Consider the following 15,292-nt stretch of genomic DNA (forward strand, 5'->3'; position numbering starts at 1 on the left):
CCATCTGTAATGTTTACCACACAGCACATTCTAGATCGCCCCCTTTTTTGACGGTCGCATGACAAGAAAGTGACAGTAGAGAATTTTCATATCAAATCTGTAACAATAATGTACGTGTCCCACGAAACAAGTTGGCTATCGGTGGATCCAGTGGATTTCTGTGTCAAACGAATGGCAGGGACTCCACATTCCGGAAAGGATTAAAATTCTATTTCAAAATCATTGCAATGGCAACTGGCCTTGCAATAATAACTGCTCAAGAAACTGATAGTCTCACAGCTGTTCAAGAAGCCTTTTATAAGACCACAATGTTACAGTACCGTAAAGATGATTGTCTTTTTAGGATATTACACCGAGTAGTCTGGCAGAAATTTACAGACTTTTCGGCGGTGTTTACTGCTTCCATCAACAGGACGATCATCGCGCACGACTATGATAACATTACAGAAGAAAGTAATTTTGATACTCGCCGTAAGAACTTGGCTCTACCCTGTGCCTGTTCAGTCCAATCAAAACATTTACGTCTAATTCCTTTTAGATGCATTTTTAATATTGTACTCCTACTTATACTTAAGACTAAGATCCTTAAGAATTTCTTATATCTCTGTCATATTGAATGTGCCGTCCGAAAATCTCTTTAATAGTGGTCTATAAAACAAGTGAAGTGATCCTGATGATAATTGAACCATTAACTTAGCAACGAAAGTGTTTCGTAAAGCAAGTATCTTTACAAAGGACATTTGGAACTGATGTGCATCTATCAGAGGAACCAACACTTAAGAAAGTAAAATCTCCGATTACTTTGTGCTGGGGCAAGGATGTTCGGAGAAATCCACCGTGAAGCAGTAATTAGCTGATTAACATTAATTCTGTGTAACATCGGCTTCCCGCGTTGTTTGAACTTCATTACTCAGTCATTACGCTCTCTGGTTTTTCAGTGCCGTAACGGTGGCAACGAGCCCCTTAATTTCGTTCACATTTAAGAAAGTCTGAGGACTATACGGAAGTGGATTTCATTTAAGCAAAAGAGTCTTGTCTAAAATTTAATGATCACGTACGTACCAAGCACACTTCGAGAACCGGTCTCCATATTGTGGATGTAATCGTACCGAAAACCCAATTATTTTTCCAGGTTCGTCATAAAATGTAACTATACCGAGTGATGAAGTTGTGTATTTATTATAATACAGTATTTCCTAGATTTTAATTTGAAATTGATCAGTAATAGTTTTTCAGGGAAAAGATTACATATAAAACAGTAATGATTTCCAATATTCAAGCATAAAACATCTTTACCTTCAAACCACAGTTTTCTTATCATCAATATAATTTTTGACATCGATTCTTGTACTCCACCAAATGTAAGACTCGCCCCTATTTAAGAATTTTTATAAATCAAAAAAGTTCGTCTTAAAGCAGGGGAAATACACACTGCGAGTGAATTATTTTTATGAATTATAATTGAATTAGTGTTCGACAAGATAAAATATATGATATCGCGTATCTTTTCCGTTATTTACCACCGCAGTGCTACTTGCTAGTAGCTGTTGCCAGGCAACGAAGCTGATGGATATGCACCTCTTAAGCACTACGTAGCCTGTAATAGTCGCCTAGCAACCAAACCAGGGACAGAGGTACGGAGAAAAGTAAACTAGGTTTAAAGGTTTTCGGTTTTAATGACAATTGGATTTTCTTACTTTTAATTATTTCTTTATACTGCATTGCTTTAGAGAACTTTATATAACTGTATAATTCCCGGCGGTGCCCGAATTTATAACTTGTGTTGGGCAAGGCCGTGGTCTAGGCAACACGGAGTTTTCCTCCGGGGGCTTCTTCCCCGGTTTCTCCGTGGCATCCGAACAATTACTCCATTCACACACAGAAGAAGGCAATGGCAAACCACTTCTCGATCATCTGCCAAGAACGTATATGAACAGGTCCCAGGCCGAGAAAAGGATGGAAGGATCCTGTTCATATGGACCTGTCGTCAGACAGAACACTAAATAATAATAAGATGAGGTGGTCTAGCGGTTATAACGCTGGCCTTGTAATCCTGGGGTCTCGGGTTCGATTCCCGGCGGTGCCCGAATTTATAACTTTTGTTGGGCAAGGCCGTGGTCTAGGCAACACGGAGTTTTCCTCCGTGGCATCCCAACAATTACTCCATTCACACACAGAAGAAGGCAATGGCAAACCACTTCTGGATCATCTGCCAAGAACGTATATGAACAGGTCTCAGTCCGAGAAAAGGATGGAAGGATCCTGTTCATATGGACCTGTCGGCAGACAGAACACTACAAATAAAAAATAAATAATCTGTTTAATGGTTTTCTTAATGGAAATTATGGTCCAAAAATGCAATACTGGCAACATAGAAACAAACGTACAATTTAACAGACAATCGGCATTACCAGACACCCCTTCCCTCTGCTAGTTACGTAAACCAAGAATTTAAAAATAAACTGATGATTGGATAATAACATTGGGAATTGTGTTCTTTATATTTTCCCTCAATTTATTTTAATTTCTGTAATTGACAAAAGTGATTTATGCAGCCTGGCTCCATAACCTGCCCAACAAGTTATCAGTTAATTATTTGGCATATTTGCATTGTATTTTGGTTTTTTTTTAAATTGCGTTAGCCTATTCACAGAGACAATAACAAAGTGTACAAGCTGTAACTTGTGATAAAAGGGAAGCCAATGCGAAAAGAACATGGTACAGAAATATGGATGCCAACTGTAAATTTCAGCTTTGTAAAGTAATTGCTGTCATGTTCTGCATCCACCACAAAAAAAACTATGAAATATTGCATGTATTTTAATTATTCAGAAAACTCCCAAACAGTTGTTTATATTCAAAACAGGGTGCATGAATGCAAAAATAATTGCATAATATACGTAGAAACATATGAAATTCTATGGAGAATTGCAATCGGTGAACATGGTCACTGGGTATTCAGGGCTGTTGATATAATTTTTTTTTTCGGAATATTTTGTTTAGAGCTGTTTTAGTTACATCGAATGGAAAGTGAACAGAATAATAATTAATTGCAATTACCACATCGCAGTGTAGTGTTTTTATGGTAGATTTTGCCACTTCAAAGTCCCTGACAAATCATTAACCCTAAAATCAGGAACGTGTAAAATGCATGAAATGCTAGTTGTTATTCACAGATTTTCATTGTGGTCCATGTGGGTCTCTTTGCGTGTGTAACTTGTGTCAAAAAGAGATAGGAATAGCCGACGCTGAACGAGAAAGAAAGTTGGCATGTATTATCAGTAATTTTTACCATTTCACGTTTTCTTTTTCTTCATATGTCGTTCACCCGCCTGTCTAAACACCCCTTTCAGTTTTAACACTTTGCACGCTTCGAACGAGATATATCGCTCTGTAACAATTCCTTCCTTCTTCAATATCTACTCATACATCTGCATGTTTGAAGTTGTTGCTAGAAGGACAATGCTGTTATTTGTCTTCTGTCTGAATTATGATTTTTTACTCTGATGTATGTTTAGAAAATAGATTATTGACATTTTACATACTGTCATAAAACATGCTCTATTTATCAACTGTTGTTTTTCACTCGAAAATGTGTCCATTTTGTTTGAAGGACATGGCACGATAATATATTATCATCTCTCTTCAGCGAACCAATCTTATTTCGAAGATGGCTGTCTTCTGGGTTGTAGCGCCGTGTAGTCTGGCAGACGTTTACTGACGTTTCGGACGTCCTTGCTGCCTCCATTATCGGGACCATAAGTCCACTGTTGCCGAGTTTAAGAATGCGTGGAGCCGTATCTCCACTCTCCTTAAATTTACAGGGATTGGTTTCTTGGGCAGTCTGGATTGTAAAGGGTTTTGAACTCGAAACAACACATTTGTCTCTCACATAACCTTTTAAAGTCCTAATAAATGAGAGCAGAGAAGTGGGAGACACGATATTTAATTGGGGGAAACGGAAATAATTTTTTACCTATGAAGGTTCCCAGGCAGTGCCATCTCATCCTCAGGTTGACGAGAATGTAGGGTCATTAGGAAGTAGAGAAGGTTCAGGTTTATCGTTTTATGAATTTAACTGTCACATTTACGATTTGTCCCAAACCTATTTCATATCGCCAGTGCCCACAGTTTCAGAGTCCAAAGCACTACTCAGTAATTACTGCTTCGACGTTATTCCATTCCGACAGATAATTAATGGGTGTGTGAATTTCGCATTTCATCTGTACGTGCTACGTAACCCCCAACCCCAAAATATTTTTATCCCGCGTTTGGGGTCTTCCAGCTAAAATTTCTAACGTACCAACTTTTCACTCTAAAAATCAGACCAACACATAAAACCAAGGGAAAATAAAGTAATTCGTTGTAATTTTGAATATTTTATTCTCGTGATTCACTGAATAAACCCAAATACATTCCCCAGATCTTCCCACAGCCTTCTATTGCTTCTTGCTTCGTTACAAACAAAGGCGTAATAAGAGACAAAAGGGTTTTGAGAATGTTTACTCGCTTCTGAATTTGCACGGTTCGCTTGGTAAGAACTTAGAAGATTGTGGACTTAAAATAGGAGATGCGGCAGCCTTAAGACTGGATTCTAAGGTTATCAGGCAGAATTGCTGCGAACGGAAATGTTTTGTTAAAGTTCAGTTCGCACTGCGAATTTACGTTTAACTATTTCATAGTGTACTTTTGTAATATCTATTTATTCATATCTCTACAAGTTGAAGCTGTTGAAATATTTAATGTCTTCACCTGTGACATAATCTCAGGCGTTACCAAAATAACTAATTCTGCGCAGTAGAATTCTTTTTGAGAAGCTGATAGTGGCTCTATTTTTTATTTAGTGTTCTGTCTGACGACAGGTCCATATGAACAGGATCCTTCCATCCTTTTCTCGGACTGGGACCTGTTCATATACGTTCTTGGCAGATGATCCAGAAGTGGTTTGCCATTGCCTTCTTCTGTGTGTGAATGGAGTAATTGTTGGGATGCCACGGAGGAAAACTCCGTGTTACCTAGACCACGGCCTTGCCCAACACAAGTTATAAATTCGGGCACCGCTGGGAATCGAACCCGAGACCCCAGGATTACAAGGTCAGCGTTCTAACCGCTAGACCACCGTGGTTCTGATAGTGGCTCTACTAGTCAATAAACTCTCTGCCTTTTATATAAACCGAAACTTCATTGTCGTGATCAGAAGAGTCCGTTACCGTCCCATATTCTGAGTTTGGTGAATTGAGTCGACACCCACATACCACGTTTCTTTAACATCCCTTCTTCTCCCAGGTCTCCCATGTTGTCTCTTTTCTTCTGGTTTTCTGTCTAAAATGCTTTAATTGTTATTATCTATACCATGCGTGTTGCATGTCCGAACTAATAGTATTTGATGCACTGGTCCGTATGAAGCCGAAGTAGAATATTAGTTTGTGGAAAGCCCTCTGTATGCAAATTTCTCCGTTCTGGCATTATTTTATCTATTTTGCCTTCAAATATCGTACTCAGTATTTCCATTAATATGACTCGTATACCTGGCTTTATCGTCATATTAATAGGTCTCGACACGTCCTATTTGTTTCCGATTTGACTGTCTCTTGTCGAAAATATCGGCATTTCCTTTAGATTTCTCTTCTCTTACGAAGCTGAAGACCGTTAATTTTGTTCCGTCCGATATTAGAAGTTATATCTCCGACAGGTTGAATAAACAGTACTGTAGCAGTTGCGTCCTATAGAAATATTTACGAGTGGCATGACATGTTGAGAAACGATGGTAAACCCGCTTCTCGCAGCTTTGCATTCACTAATTTCTTTTCCCATACTCGTGTGGTTTGCTTTAGTACGATAATATTCGTATTTACCTAGTCGTTTCAACAGAATTTACGATTCCCCGTCCTGCTTGGAATTGCTCAGCTGTGACAGACGTACGTTTTGATCCACGGTCCACCCGACTGTATTAGCTTGCTGAAATACCAGAGACTCAATTACGAGAACCCGGATTACTAATTCAGTCTGTCTTATATTTTAAACCCCTTCTGGCTTTCCATCCGCGGATCTCTTTAAAAGCATGCTTAATTCAATTTATCTTCACCAACAAACTAGACAGACATATGTCGTAAATAACCTTCGTTGTAACTGTGTTGAATATCAGAGTTTTAACGCCTTGTAGACTCGCTGGAACATGTTGTCTACATCTTCTGGGGTTAAGCCCTCAATAAAACAATATGTAACCCTGAAGATGGAGACAGTATATTTCTCCGAAATGTTTGTGTCTACCTGAGACTCTACTCGTTTTAACATCCCAGAAATACAACATCTCCTCACCGCCTTAAGAACGCAAAATCTCTCGACCTTCGGCGCGTCTCAAACTGTTTTCTCCTGACATTTATTTTCCCCTGTAAAAGTGTGGCGTCTGGAAACCTGGAGCCTGAACCCCCATCCCCATTTCGTCAACAACAATCTGAACGACCTCTTTCGAAGTCTGGACTTCTACCTCCACCCCCATACCAACCAAAACTTACCCTTAAACTTTGTATGGGAGAATCAGCAGCAAACGGACAGACAGACAGACAGACAGACAGACAGCCATTCTCATGGAGGTCATGTCAACTTCTTCGTGCTACAGGACGTTTAAAAAGTCCATTAGAGAATGTACTTAACGGTACTTTATATCCGTTTCCGTGTTTTGATGTGTGTGAAATCACAGCCGCTTAACAACAGGGACCGTATATCTGCCTGTCTACATCGATCAGAAACGACTTTCGCAGACATTGAGCTTTTTTTTTATTTCCCAGGATCGTTGAATACGGTTCACCTCCATTAAAGTACGGAACAAAAGCCATTTTATATTTGGCGCCATGCAGATGCGTCTATGTGCCCCTAAAGAATTTTCCACGCGTATTGATCGTGAAGTTAAGAACCGTGCATTCAGACCCATAATCCATTGCAGACGCGACCATGTGGCTGGCTGTGCCATGCATTATTTTTATACGTCCATTAACACAACCAACAAGAACGAAGGTGCACATACTTCCAGCTCACGTATGTTCCAAATGCGTCATTTACCATTCAGCTTTGATGTCTGCTTATAAGGGAAGTAATTCCATTGTAGGATTTGAAGTTTTTACGGCGGTGAGTCTGAAGATGGTTGTATTCTGGGTCGTTGCGCCGTGTAGTCTGGTAGAAGTGTACCGACGTTTCAGAGGTTCTTGCTGCCTCCATCATCGGTAAACTTCTACCAGACTACACGGCGCTACGACCCAGAATACAACCATCTTCATGATAATACCCGTTCCTCTTAATTCCTGTCTCTCCTGAAGCTGACTGTCTTCTGAGATGTTGCGTCTTGTAGTCTGGTAGAAATTTACTGACGTTTCACAGGTTTTTGTTGCCTCCATCATCAGGGCGTAGCATCCCAGAAGACAGTCACCTTAATTAATACTCGCCGCTGTAAGAACCAGAAACGTCACGAATAATAACAATATTAAAGTCTTTAGTTTAATTTCATAGTGCATCTTTTTCTTACGTTTAGATAATTTGTACCCATTTAGCAAAACGCTGTAAAGAAATTAAATTTTAAAAAAAATCGTTGTTGTAGTCCACATGATGTATAGACTGACTTGCCACGTAATCAATTTTCTCAATCCCTCTTGAGTTGCTGGCTAAAGAAAAAGTCTCGGTCTCTGAGTGTGTCTATGTTTATATATTCCTGTCTGTCTGTCAGGAAGACAACGTGTCTTGCTGACAGACAGACCCATCCACCTGAGTCTTCCGTAATAACTACGGAACTCCGTTTTTCGTCAGAGATCCTGTCACGAAATCAAAATCTCTTGTGCCGATTGTAGATGTGAACGTCTCCTTCCTGACTCTAATCTCCTTTACAAAGGTTCCTTATATAAACACGGTAGGGGTTTCCAAATTCTTACGAAACTGGCTGGATTTTTACTAGTGCCCAATAGTTTATGTTTTATATTAAATTTATTCCAAGACATATCAAACGTGATAGGAAAATATATTGAAGGATTTTTGCAGAACACACACAAGAATTACTATGCCACATTAAGTACTAACGGCAGTAATTGGAAGTAATTACCAAATGCAATACAGTAAAGTGTAAATTTTTTTAAAATAAAAAATCCGTTGAAGTGCTTTAAACGCGAAGAATTATAGAAAAACAACTGTTCACCCCGAAACTTCCTATTTTTCCCTGCTGTATCAACTATATATGTTAAATGCGATAGATAGTAATATGATTTAAGAATAAATTTAAGAACGTACATTTAGCTTATCTTATAAGACAATCCGCGTCACATAAGGTCTGGCACTCCTGTCCGTTCCTGAAGAAGTATTTCAACGTGGCTTGTAATATTTAGAAGATCCCTGTCGTATCCTCTTGTCTTCTGCTATTGATTCGTTGAAGGCACCAAACTTTAATCTCTAGAGCCTCTGGTATACCTGTCCGCACGTAACACACTATACGTGCCACCTACGTTCCCCCGTATCTAAATGCTGATATCCACGGCGACGTGATGCTGAGGGAACAGCTGTCAGAAAAATAACAAAGCATCTACCGAACGAGAACTAATTAACCAGGTAACTTGAAGCAGCAGAGGCTATTAGTCGCTGAGTTAGTCAAAAAAATATCATTTTATGGAACCCGAGAATTTATTATAGCATTAACAACTTCCAGCCACCACATTGCATCTATAACCACCCTCAGCTCGACAAAATAATATTTAATAATTTAGTCGATATCGTATGTAAAACACCGCATCAAAACTGGTAAATGCTGTTCATGGAAGTAATAATTTTTGTAGTGAGAACCACACAAAACCCATAAATACAAAATACAGAGCTAATGATTATTACAGAAGGTTGTACATATTTTCCACTATGTTTTAAAGGGTTAATAGGAAAATAAGGCGAGAGTTTCAGATGTATTGAGCTGCAACTATTTTCCGAGTGAATTTCAGCGTAACAGAACTCAATATTAGTGATCCATTAGGGCTACATGAACCGAATCTTACAGCAAATCTTACAAGCCCGTATAAGAAAAACCTTTATCTCTTTCTATAAAAATAAAAATGGAGTTGAAAAACGTGACTACACTGAAATGGCTGCCAATTTCATCTTTGCTGTTATAAGGGAAGAACACTTCTCAAACTACGTCACTGTCTCCGCAAGTTCTTCATCCGATCGCATATCCCTTCGTTCATAACCACACTCTGATTATTATTCTTACCCTGAGACACACAAATTCGCCCAAACACCCTAACACCACTGACATGCTACCGTTCAACACCTCGAATTTAGTCACATTTATGATCCACATTAAAATTAACGTAAAATAACATCATGTAGGCTACGTCTCTGTGTTATCGTACATACACGACTGTTTCTATGCTTGGAAATCGTGTAATGCATAAACCGATCACTGTGTGACGTCACGGCGGATTATAATATAAAAAGTATATATAAAACGTACCACTTTTCACGAGAATCAGTTAGACAGGTCCAAGAAACGTTACTCTGAAATTACGTATAATTTACTCGTGAGAATTCACACTCTACTGCCGTTTGAAGCACGAAACTCGTCTGAATAACATTTTAAAAAAACATTTTTTAAATTTTTTTAGCTCGATATTTATTTTGACACAAATATGTGTATCTCATATAGAAAAAAGTTCCCATTTTGTCCAGGTTTTTATTACGTAAAATTTTCCGTATATCTTACTGCACTTTGCGAGCTATTGTGAACCCATCTCTCCCCTCTTTTGGCTGCAGTCCATCTCACACTTTTCGTCCCATCTTGGATCTCATTATTTATACCTTAACCAACTTATCTTTATTCCATCCGGTTCAGCCATCATTCACTGGATTATTTCCGTGTTACAGACACTCAATTCCTCTTCCTAACCTCAGCGACCTCCACATACCTCGCAATACCAGAACCAGAGATAATAAGCCTTATATTTATTTGCAACAAATCTCTTATTGCCATGATAATACAGATTCTCAGTCCTGTGGAGCGTTTATAACCACACGACGTCATAACCCAAAAGACCAATTCTCATGTATCCATCATTTTGACTAACAATTTGGAAAACCAAATTTGATAGCTAATGCCTAACGCTTATAATATTTGTTTCAGCTTCTGCGCAGGCGTCAGAAACGATAATTCATGGAGCACATTCCACTCCATTGCTAATTAAAACTTACACTATCGAAATATATTGTTACAAAATACAAGACCTGAAGGACACGAAATCTGTACAGTAGGACAGTAGGTTTTATGAGTTTTACCAGAAATTAATTTTAAAATTTTTTTTATTGCATAAATAATTGGTCCCGTTCATAATAACAGCAATATAATTTCCACACTTCTCTTTCATTACCTAACGTAACGATCTTCCACACGGGATAAAGAGCTATTTAACCACACGCAAATATTTTAAATTGATTTAAGTGGCGCATTAATCTTCAGACCTAATGCAATTCCTTTAAATCGAATTTTGGATTGTGATTTAGAATTCTGCTGAATTTTAATATGTGCGAGTGCATTGAATATAGCCAGAATCGTAGCAGGAGGTGGAGGGGGGGATGTTGCTGAGGGAAATAGGAAAACAAGGTAGTTAAATACCCGTAGAGAGTAAAGAACGAGGGCAGAAAGAGACGATGCACTGGATGTTCACCGCAGAGTAAGGAAGGAACGAGCTACAGCGAAGTGGGCCTCATACAGTACCCCAACCAGGACGTGCCTCGCCTTGCAAACCGCGACGAACATTAATTTCTTGTCTAGATGCTGATTAAAATCTAAATGGCGGCTCCTTCATTCTTCCGCATTATACTTCAGACTAGTACGCGTGCGCAGATAAAGGGTTATTCTCCCGCCTTACACTAAGGGCTATATAGAACCGATATTCTTATAATAAGATTACCTTTAAGATAAATACACACTTGCGAAGAAGTTAAGGTTTTAAAATTGTGATTATCAGGTCAGTGTCGGCCATGGGTCTCATTTAAACTTTTCCTTATGAACCACGAATATAATCCTCCACCACCGTCGTTACATTTTCATTATATTGCAAATACAGTTCAGTTTTTTACATGTGGCCGCTGAGAAGCGCGTGAGGGGAAATGAGGGAAGAGGAGTGGGAGTTGAAGTTCTAGGTGCACTCCACACTCCCCTTATATTTCTCACCTCTGTTACTGGACTCGTACAGATCTACAGCGCATAGTATTTACGGTGGCCACGTCTAAGAAACTGGACTGTAAGTATTTATGAAACAGACATCTGGGCCGATTGACAAATTCTTGTTCGCCCGGACTAAACTACTTTCTTTGAACGAAGGGCATAAAACGAACGTATCAGGAGATAACAATAACTCTTGCTTTGGGAGAATTGTTGTTGGGGGTATGAAACTGACCATCAAACTCCATACAATACTGAAGATATGAAAGAGTGGAACTATACCTCCACTCACCATTTCACCTTCAAGAGTTCTCCTGAATTAGTCTCATCCGTTTATGAAAAGAGACCACTGAAAATGCCTGTAATTCAACTAACCCGCCTCACACATGTGTCGGAGAAGTTGCCGGTGGGGGGTCTTGCGTGGTAATAATGTAACATAATTCTTCGTGCTCTGACGAATAAGATATTCAACGAAGTCCAGAACTGCGAAAAATTGTCTTGGGTTCGATTCCCAGTGAACATTACTTCTGTATCTCGGATAATAAGCATAAGAGAATAAATCTTCGAGACCAAAATTGTTTTTTTCGGAGTAGACATTACAGGAACAAACTCCGCAATATGTTGCTATTCGTTTTAATACTAATCAGTTGTTGCCGTAAAGAAACCGACACGTTGTGGCTTGATGGTAATGATGGTTATGATTCATAACATTATAAGCCATATGCTTGCTTAATTGCTTTCTTAAGCAGTAGGTCTTATGACTGTAAGAACCCCAGAAGGGAATGTATCATCTCCAATTCCTCTGCTCATGCGCGTGGGGCCTTTAATACTTCAAATAAAAAATAATTAATCGGTCAGGTCTGTAGTTACAGTGTGGACCATTCTAAAAATAAAGACAGATCAAGTTTTCTCCGCCTTTACTTAATTCCGTCAGTGGGGCGCTCGAGTGGCTACGACGTCTCTCCCAGATGTACAGTCACGCCCATTCATTCTTGTTTGATTCATGAGCTGTCTCTTCAACTGTATACATCCACCTCCGCGTGCTTTGTTTTATCTGTGACTCAGACTGCATTTTCAGTGAAATATTTTTTGTACCAAGATTTCGCATTGGCAGGGGCAGAGCGCTTATATTATCTGTGTTAGCCCGGCTAACACTGTGAAAAACGAAACGTATAGTCTTCTGTCTTATTTTACTGGTTCAGTGGTATTCCATAGACTGGAAAACACATATTGAAATTCATGTTATTGGAGTCCATTCCACTAACTGAAACCATATTTAATTTTACAGGTTTCCTCGAGAGCAGCAAACGTTGCCAAATCACTTCTACTTTACGGACTTCGAGCGTCATACAGCAGAGATCGCAGCTTTCCATCTTGATCGGCAAGTACACACTCTGTCCAGTTCTCAGTTTCTCAGTTCCTGGCCGGGTTTCTAGGCGACCATGACGGGTTTATAGTGCAAGAGCGAGATATGTCCAACATTTCTTGGATGCGTGGTAGCCGTTAAGAACCAATCATGAGGTGCGATGATTTACATCAGTGTTTACTCAGCGGAAGTAACAGTCACGTGACGCGTGACCAGTCATAGAGTCAACACATCAGTGGTTAGTCGTGGCGAGAGTTAAAAATTGTCTTCGTAATGCACGCTTAATTAACCTGCTTCCTCCTTTAATGTGTGGTGTCACGAGGTATTACATTTCACATCTTCTCACTAACATCTTGTCGCCTTTGTCTTTTTATTTCTACATTTTATTATTATTTAGTGTTCTGTCTGACGACAGGTCCATTTTTCTGCCCAAAAAGAGTTCGCCAGTTTTCCCTATTCTCAGCTTCTCTTTTTAATTCCTGAATATCTACATTATACAGAAATAACTAAGATGCTAATTTATTATTGGTAAGGCATTGGTCTAGCGGTTAGAACGCTGGGGTCCCGGGTTCGATTCCCGGCGGTGCCCGAATTTATAACTTGTGTTGGACAAGGCCGTGGTCTAGGCAACACGGAGTTTTCCTCCGTGGCATCCCAATAATTACTCCATTCACACACAGAAGAAGGCAATGGCAAACCACTTGTGGATCATCTGCCAAGAACGTATATGAACAGGTCCCAGTCCGAGAAAAGGATGGAAGGATCCTGTTCATATGGACCTATCGTCAGACAGAACACTAAAATAAAAATAATAAAGGCATATAGCGGAAAGAAACACATACAAAATTTTGGGTGGAAGACCACTTGAAGACCTAGGCTCAAATGGAATGGTAGTACTTAAATAAATCGTAGAGAAATGTGGTTGGGAGTGTGGATTGGGTTAATATGGCTCGGAATAGGGGAGAGTGACGGGCTGTTATGAACACGGCATAAAAGTCGAATTTATTGACTAGCTGAGCGGACTGTTAAATTTTTAATATGGACCCTACTCTATGAACTTACTTGAGTTTCGATTAGGCTTATTGATAAAGAAATCTTACGACCTCTAACGCAATTTGTTGCACCCTCGAATATGCTGTTAACGGTTCTGTGTCAAGTGACCTTACAGAAGCCGGAGAAGAAATCGATGCGTGTATAATTGGAAATTGGGAAGGGGCGGATATTTATAGTTACAAAATAAATATTATATACTAAGTACATAACACAGATGGAGACTGTTATATTAGAGCTGTGGACCGCAAAAGTTAGGTGTCGAGCGGACAAAATCTTCTACACAAAGAACTTGGCCTGAGAAATGATTCGTTGAATTCATTTGTGTGATTTCCACTAATCGATTGTGTACGGTACGCAAAATCGAGAAGTCTAAAATCTTGATAAAGTAGTTTCAGGTATGAGAAATGGGGAACGATGTGTCGTATCGACAAAAGCAAAGCGGATTGTTCGACAACGTTCTGCTATCCGACTTTGTCATCTTGTGCAAATATCGGGGCTCGACGCGGAACTACAGTTACACTCAGTTTCCGTTTCTATGGTGACCAATTCACAGATGTTAAATTGCAGTTGGGACTGAGGGCAAGCCTCAATGAAGGTTGTCCAAATTGTGGTTGATGGTTTTGTTAACATACAACTTTCTCTCACAAGTTTGTACAGTCTACAGCGAGTAAATAATTTTGTGAGTGGTGATTTAAAGGGTGTGCCTTGTGAATAATTGATCTCTTAATTTAATAGGACACTGTTTGCTCTTTTTAGTTATTTCATGACGCTATATCAGATGCACGTGATAATTGTAACCATTAGCGGAATGAAAGCACGAACTTGATGCGTTTACTCGTAAATTCACCGCAAACACTAAATATTTTATGGTTCAGTCTGCGTTATTTCATGCAGTGAGTCCAACATTTGCATCGCAAAACCGACAATGTTGGTAACTCTCATTACTCCGATAAACGCTGCTAGTGTCAGAGAACGTTCAACTCCTGTTTCTGTCGTATTTTATACGGTACTTTTGTAAAGAGGGACTTAACTGATTCCATTAATCCATTGATACTGAATAGAGAAGGCAGTGGGAATGGCTGAAGACTGATTGCATTGTCATCGCCACTGCCTTATGAATCATCAATACTTGGTCCATCATCTTCTAATTTCTTGCCAGAAAGGTGATGAAAATGATGATCCTGAGTCAAATGAATTAATTCACTCTACAAACTACAATATGTTTAAGATACATTTTAATATTATACTTCCGTCTACGCCCATGTCTTTCATATTGTCTCTTCTCTTGAAGTTTTGCCACGCCACTTTCGTCTTTCTTGATTTGTTTACACTTTGGCCACCCCTATATAGTGTCACCACAGAGAGAGAGAGAGAGAGAGAGAATGGAGCCCACTGTTGTGTCATAAACGACGCACTCTTTACGCGTAACTCGCCACAACGTTTCCCATTATTAGCTGTTGTTCATGCATTGAACGTCATGTTGTGTGGGAAGGTCTTTTTGTGTCTGCGATTAGTATTGGATTTTGATTAACTTTCGTGTTGAAATGGAATGCAAAAATTATCATCTCAACCAAATGTGGTTTTCAGTTTAGTTAAATAAAGAACTGATTTCTCGTTACATATTTTCACACATTACATAACATTTTAAATAAAACATCTTAACTATACATACCTTATACATTAATTAC

The 15,292-nt window shown here is 39.2% G+C and overlaps 1 protein-coding gene and 1 long non-coding RNA gene across 4 annotated transcripts in view; one reads left to right on the forward strand and one right to left on the reverse strand.

The window, feature by feature from the left end:
• Positions 1–15,292, forward strand: part of LOC110834581 (extracellular serine/threonine protein CG31145) — a 193,505-nt gene that overhangs the window by 144,170 nt on the left and 34,043 nt on the right. For all 3 annotated transcript variants that reach the window (XM_087349849.1, XM_087349847.1, XM_087349848.1), the window contains exon 5: positions 12,474–12,566. In XM_087349849.1, coding sequence (XP_087205975.1) covers positions 12,474–12,566 — 93 coding nt within the window. The remainder of the gene's footprint in view (positions 1–12,473; positions 12,567–15,292) is intronic.
• Positions 1–15,292, reverse strand: part of LOC110834582 (uncharacterized) — a 163,861-nt gene that overhangs the window by 106,895 nt on the left and 41,674 nt on the right. The gene's annotated exons all lie outside the window — the stretch shown is intronic.

The sequence above is a fragment of the Zootermopsis nevadensis genome, unplaced genomic scaffold, assembly GCF_977971745.1.
Source record: "Zootermopsis nevadensis isolate Lab colony 2312 unplaced genomic scaffold, Znev_1.0 Znev_ptg000016l, whole genome shotgun sequence".
Lineage (NCBI taxonomy): Eukaryota > Metazoa > Arthropoda > Insecta > Blattodea > Termopsidae > Zootermopsis > Zootermopsis nevadensis.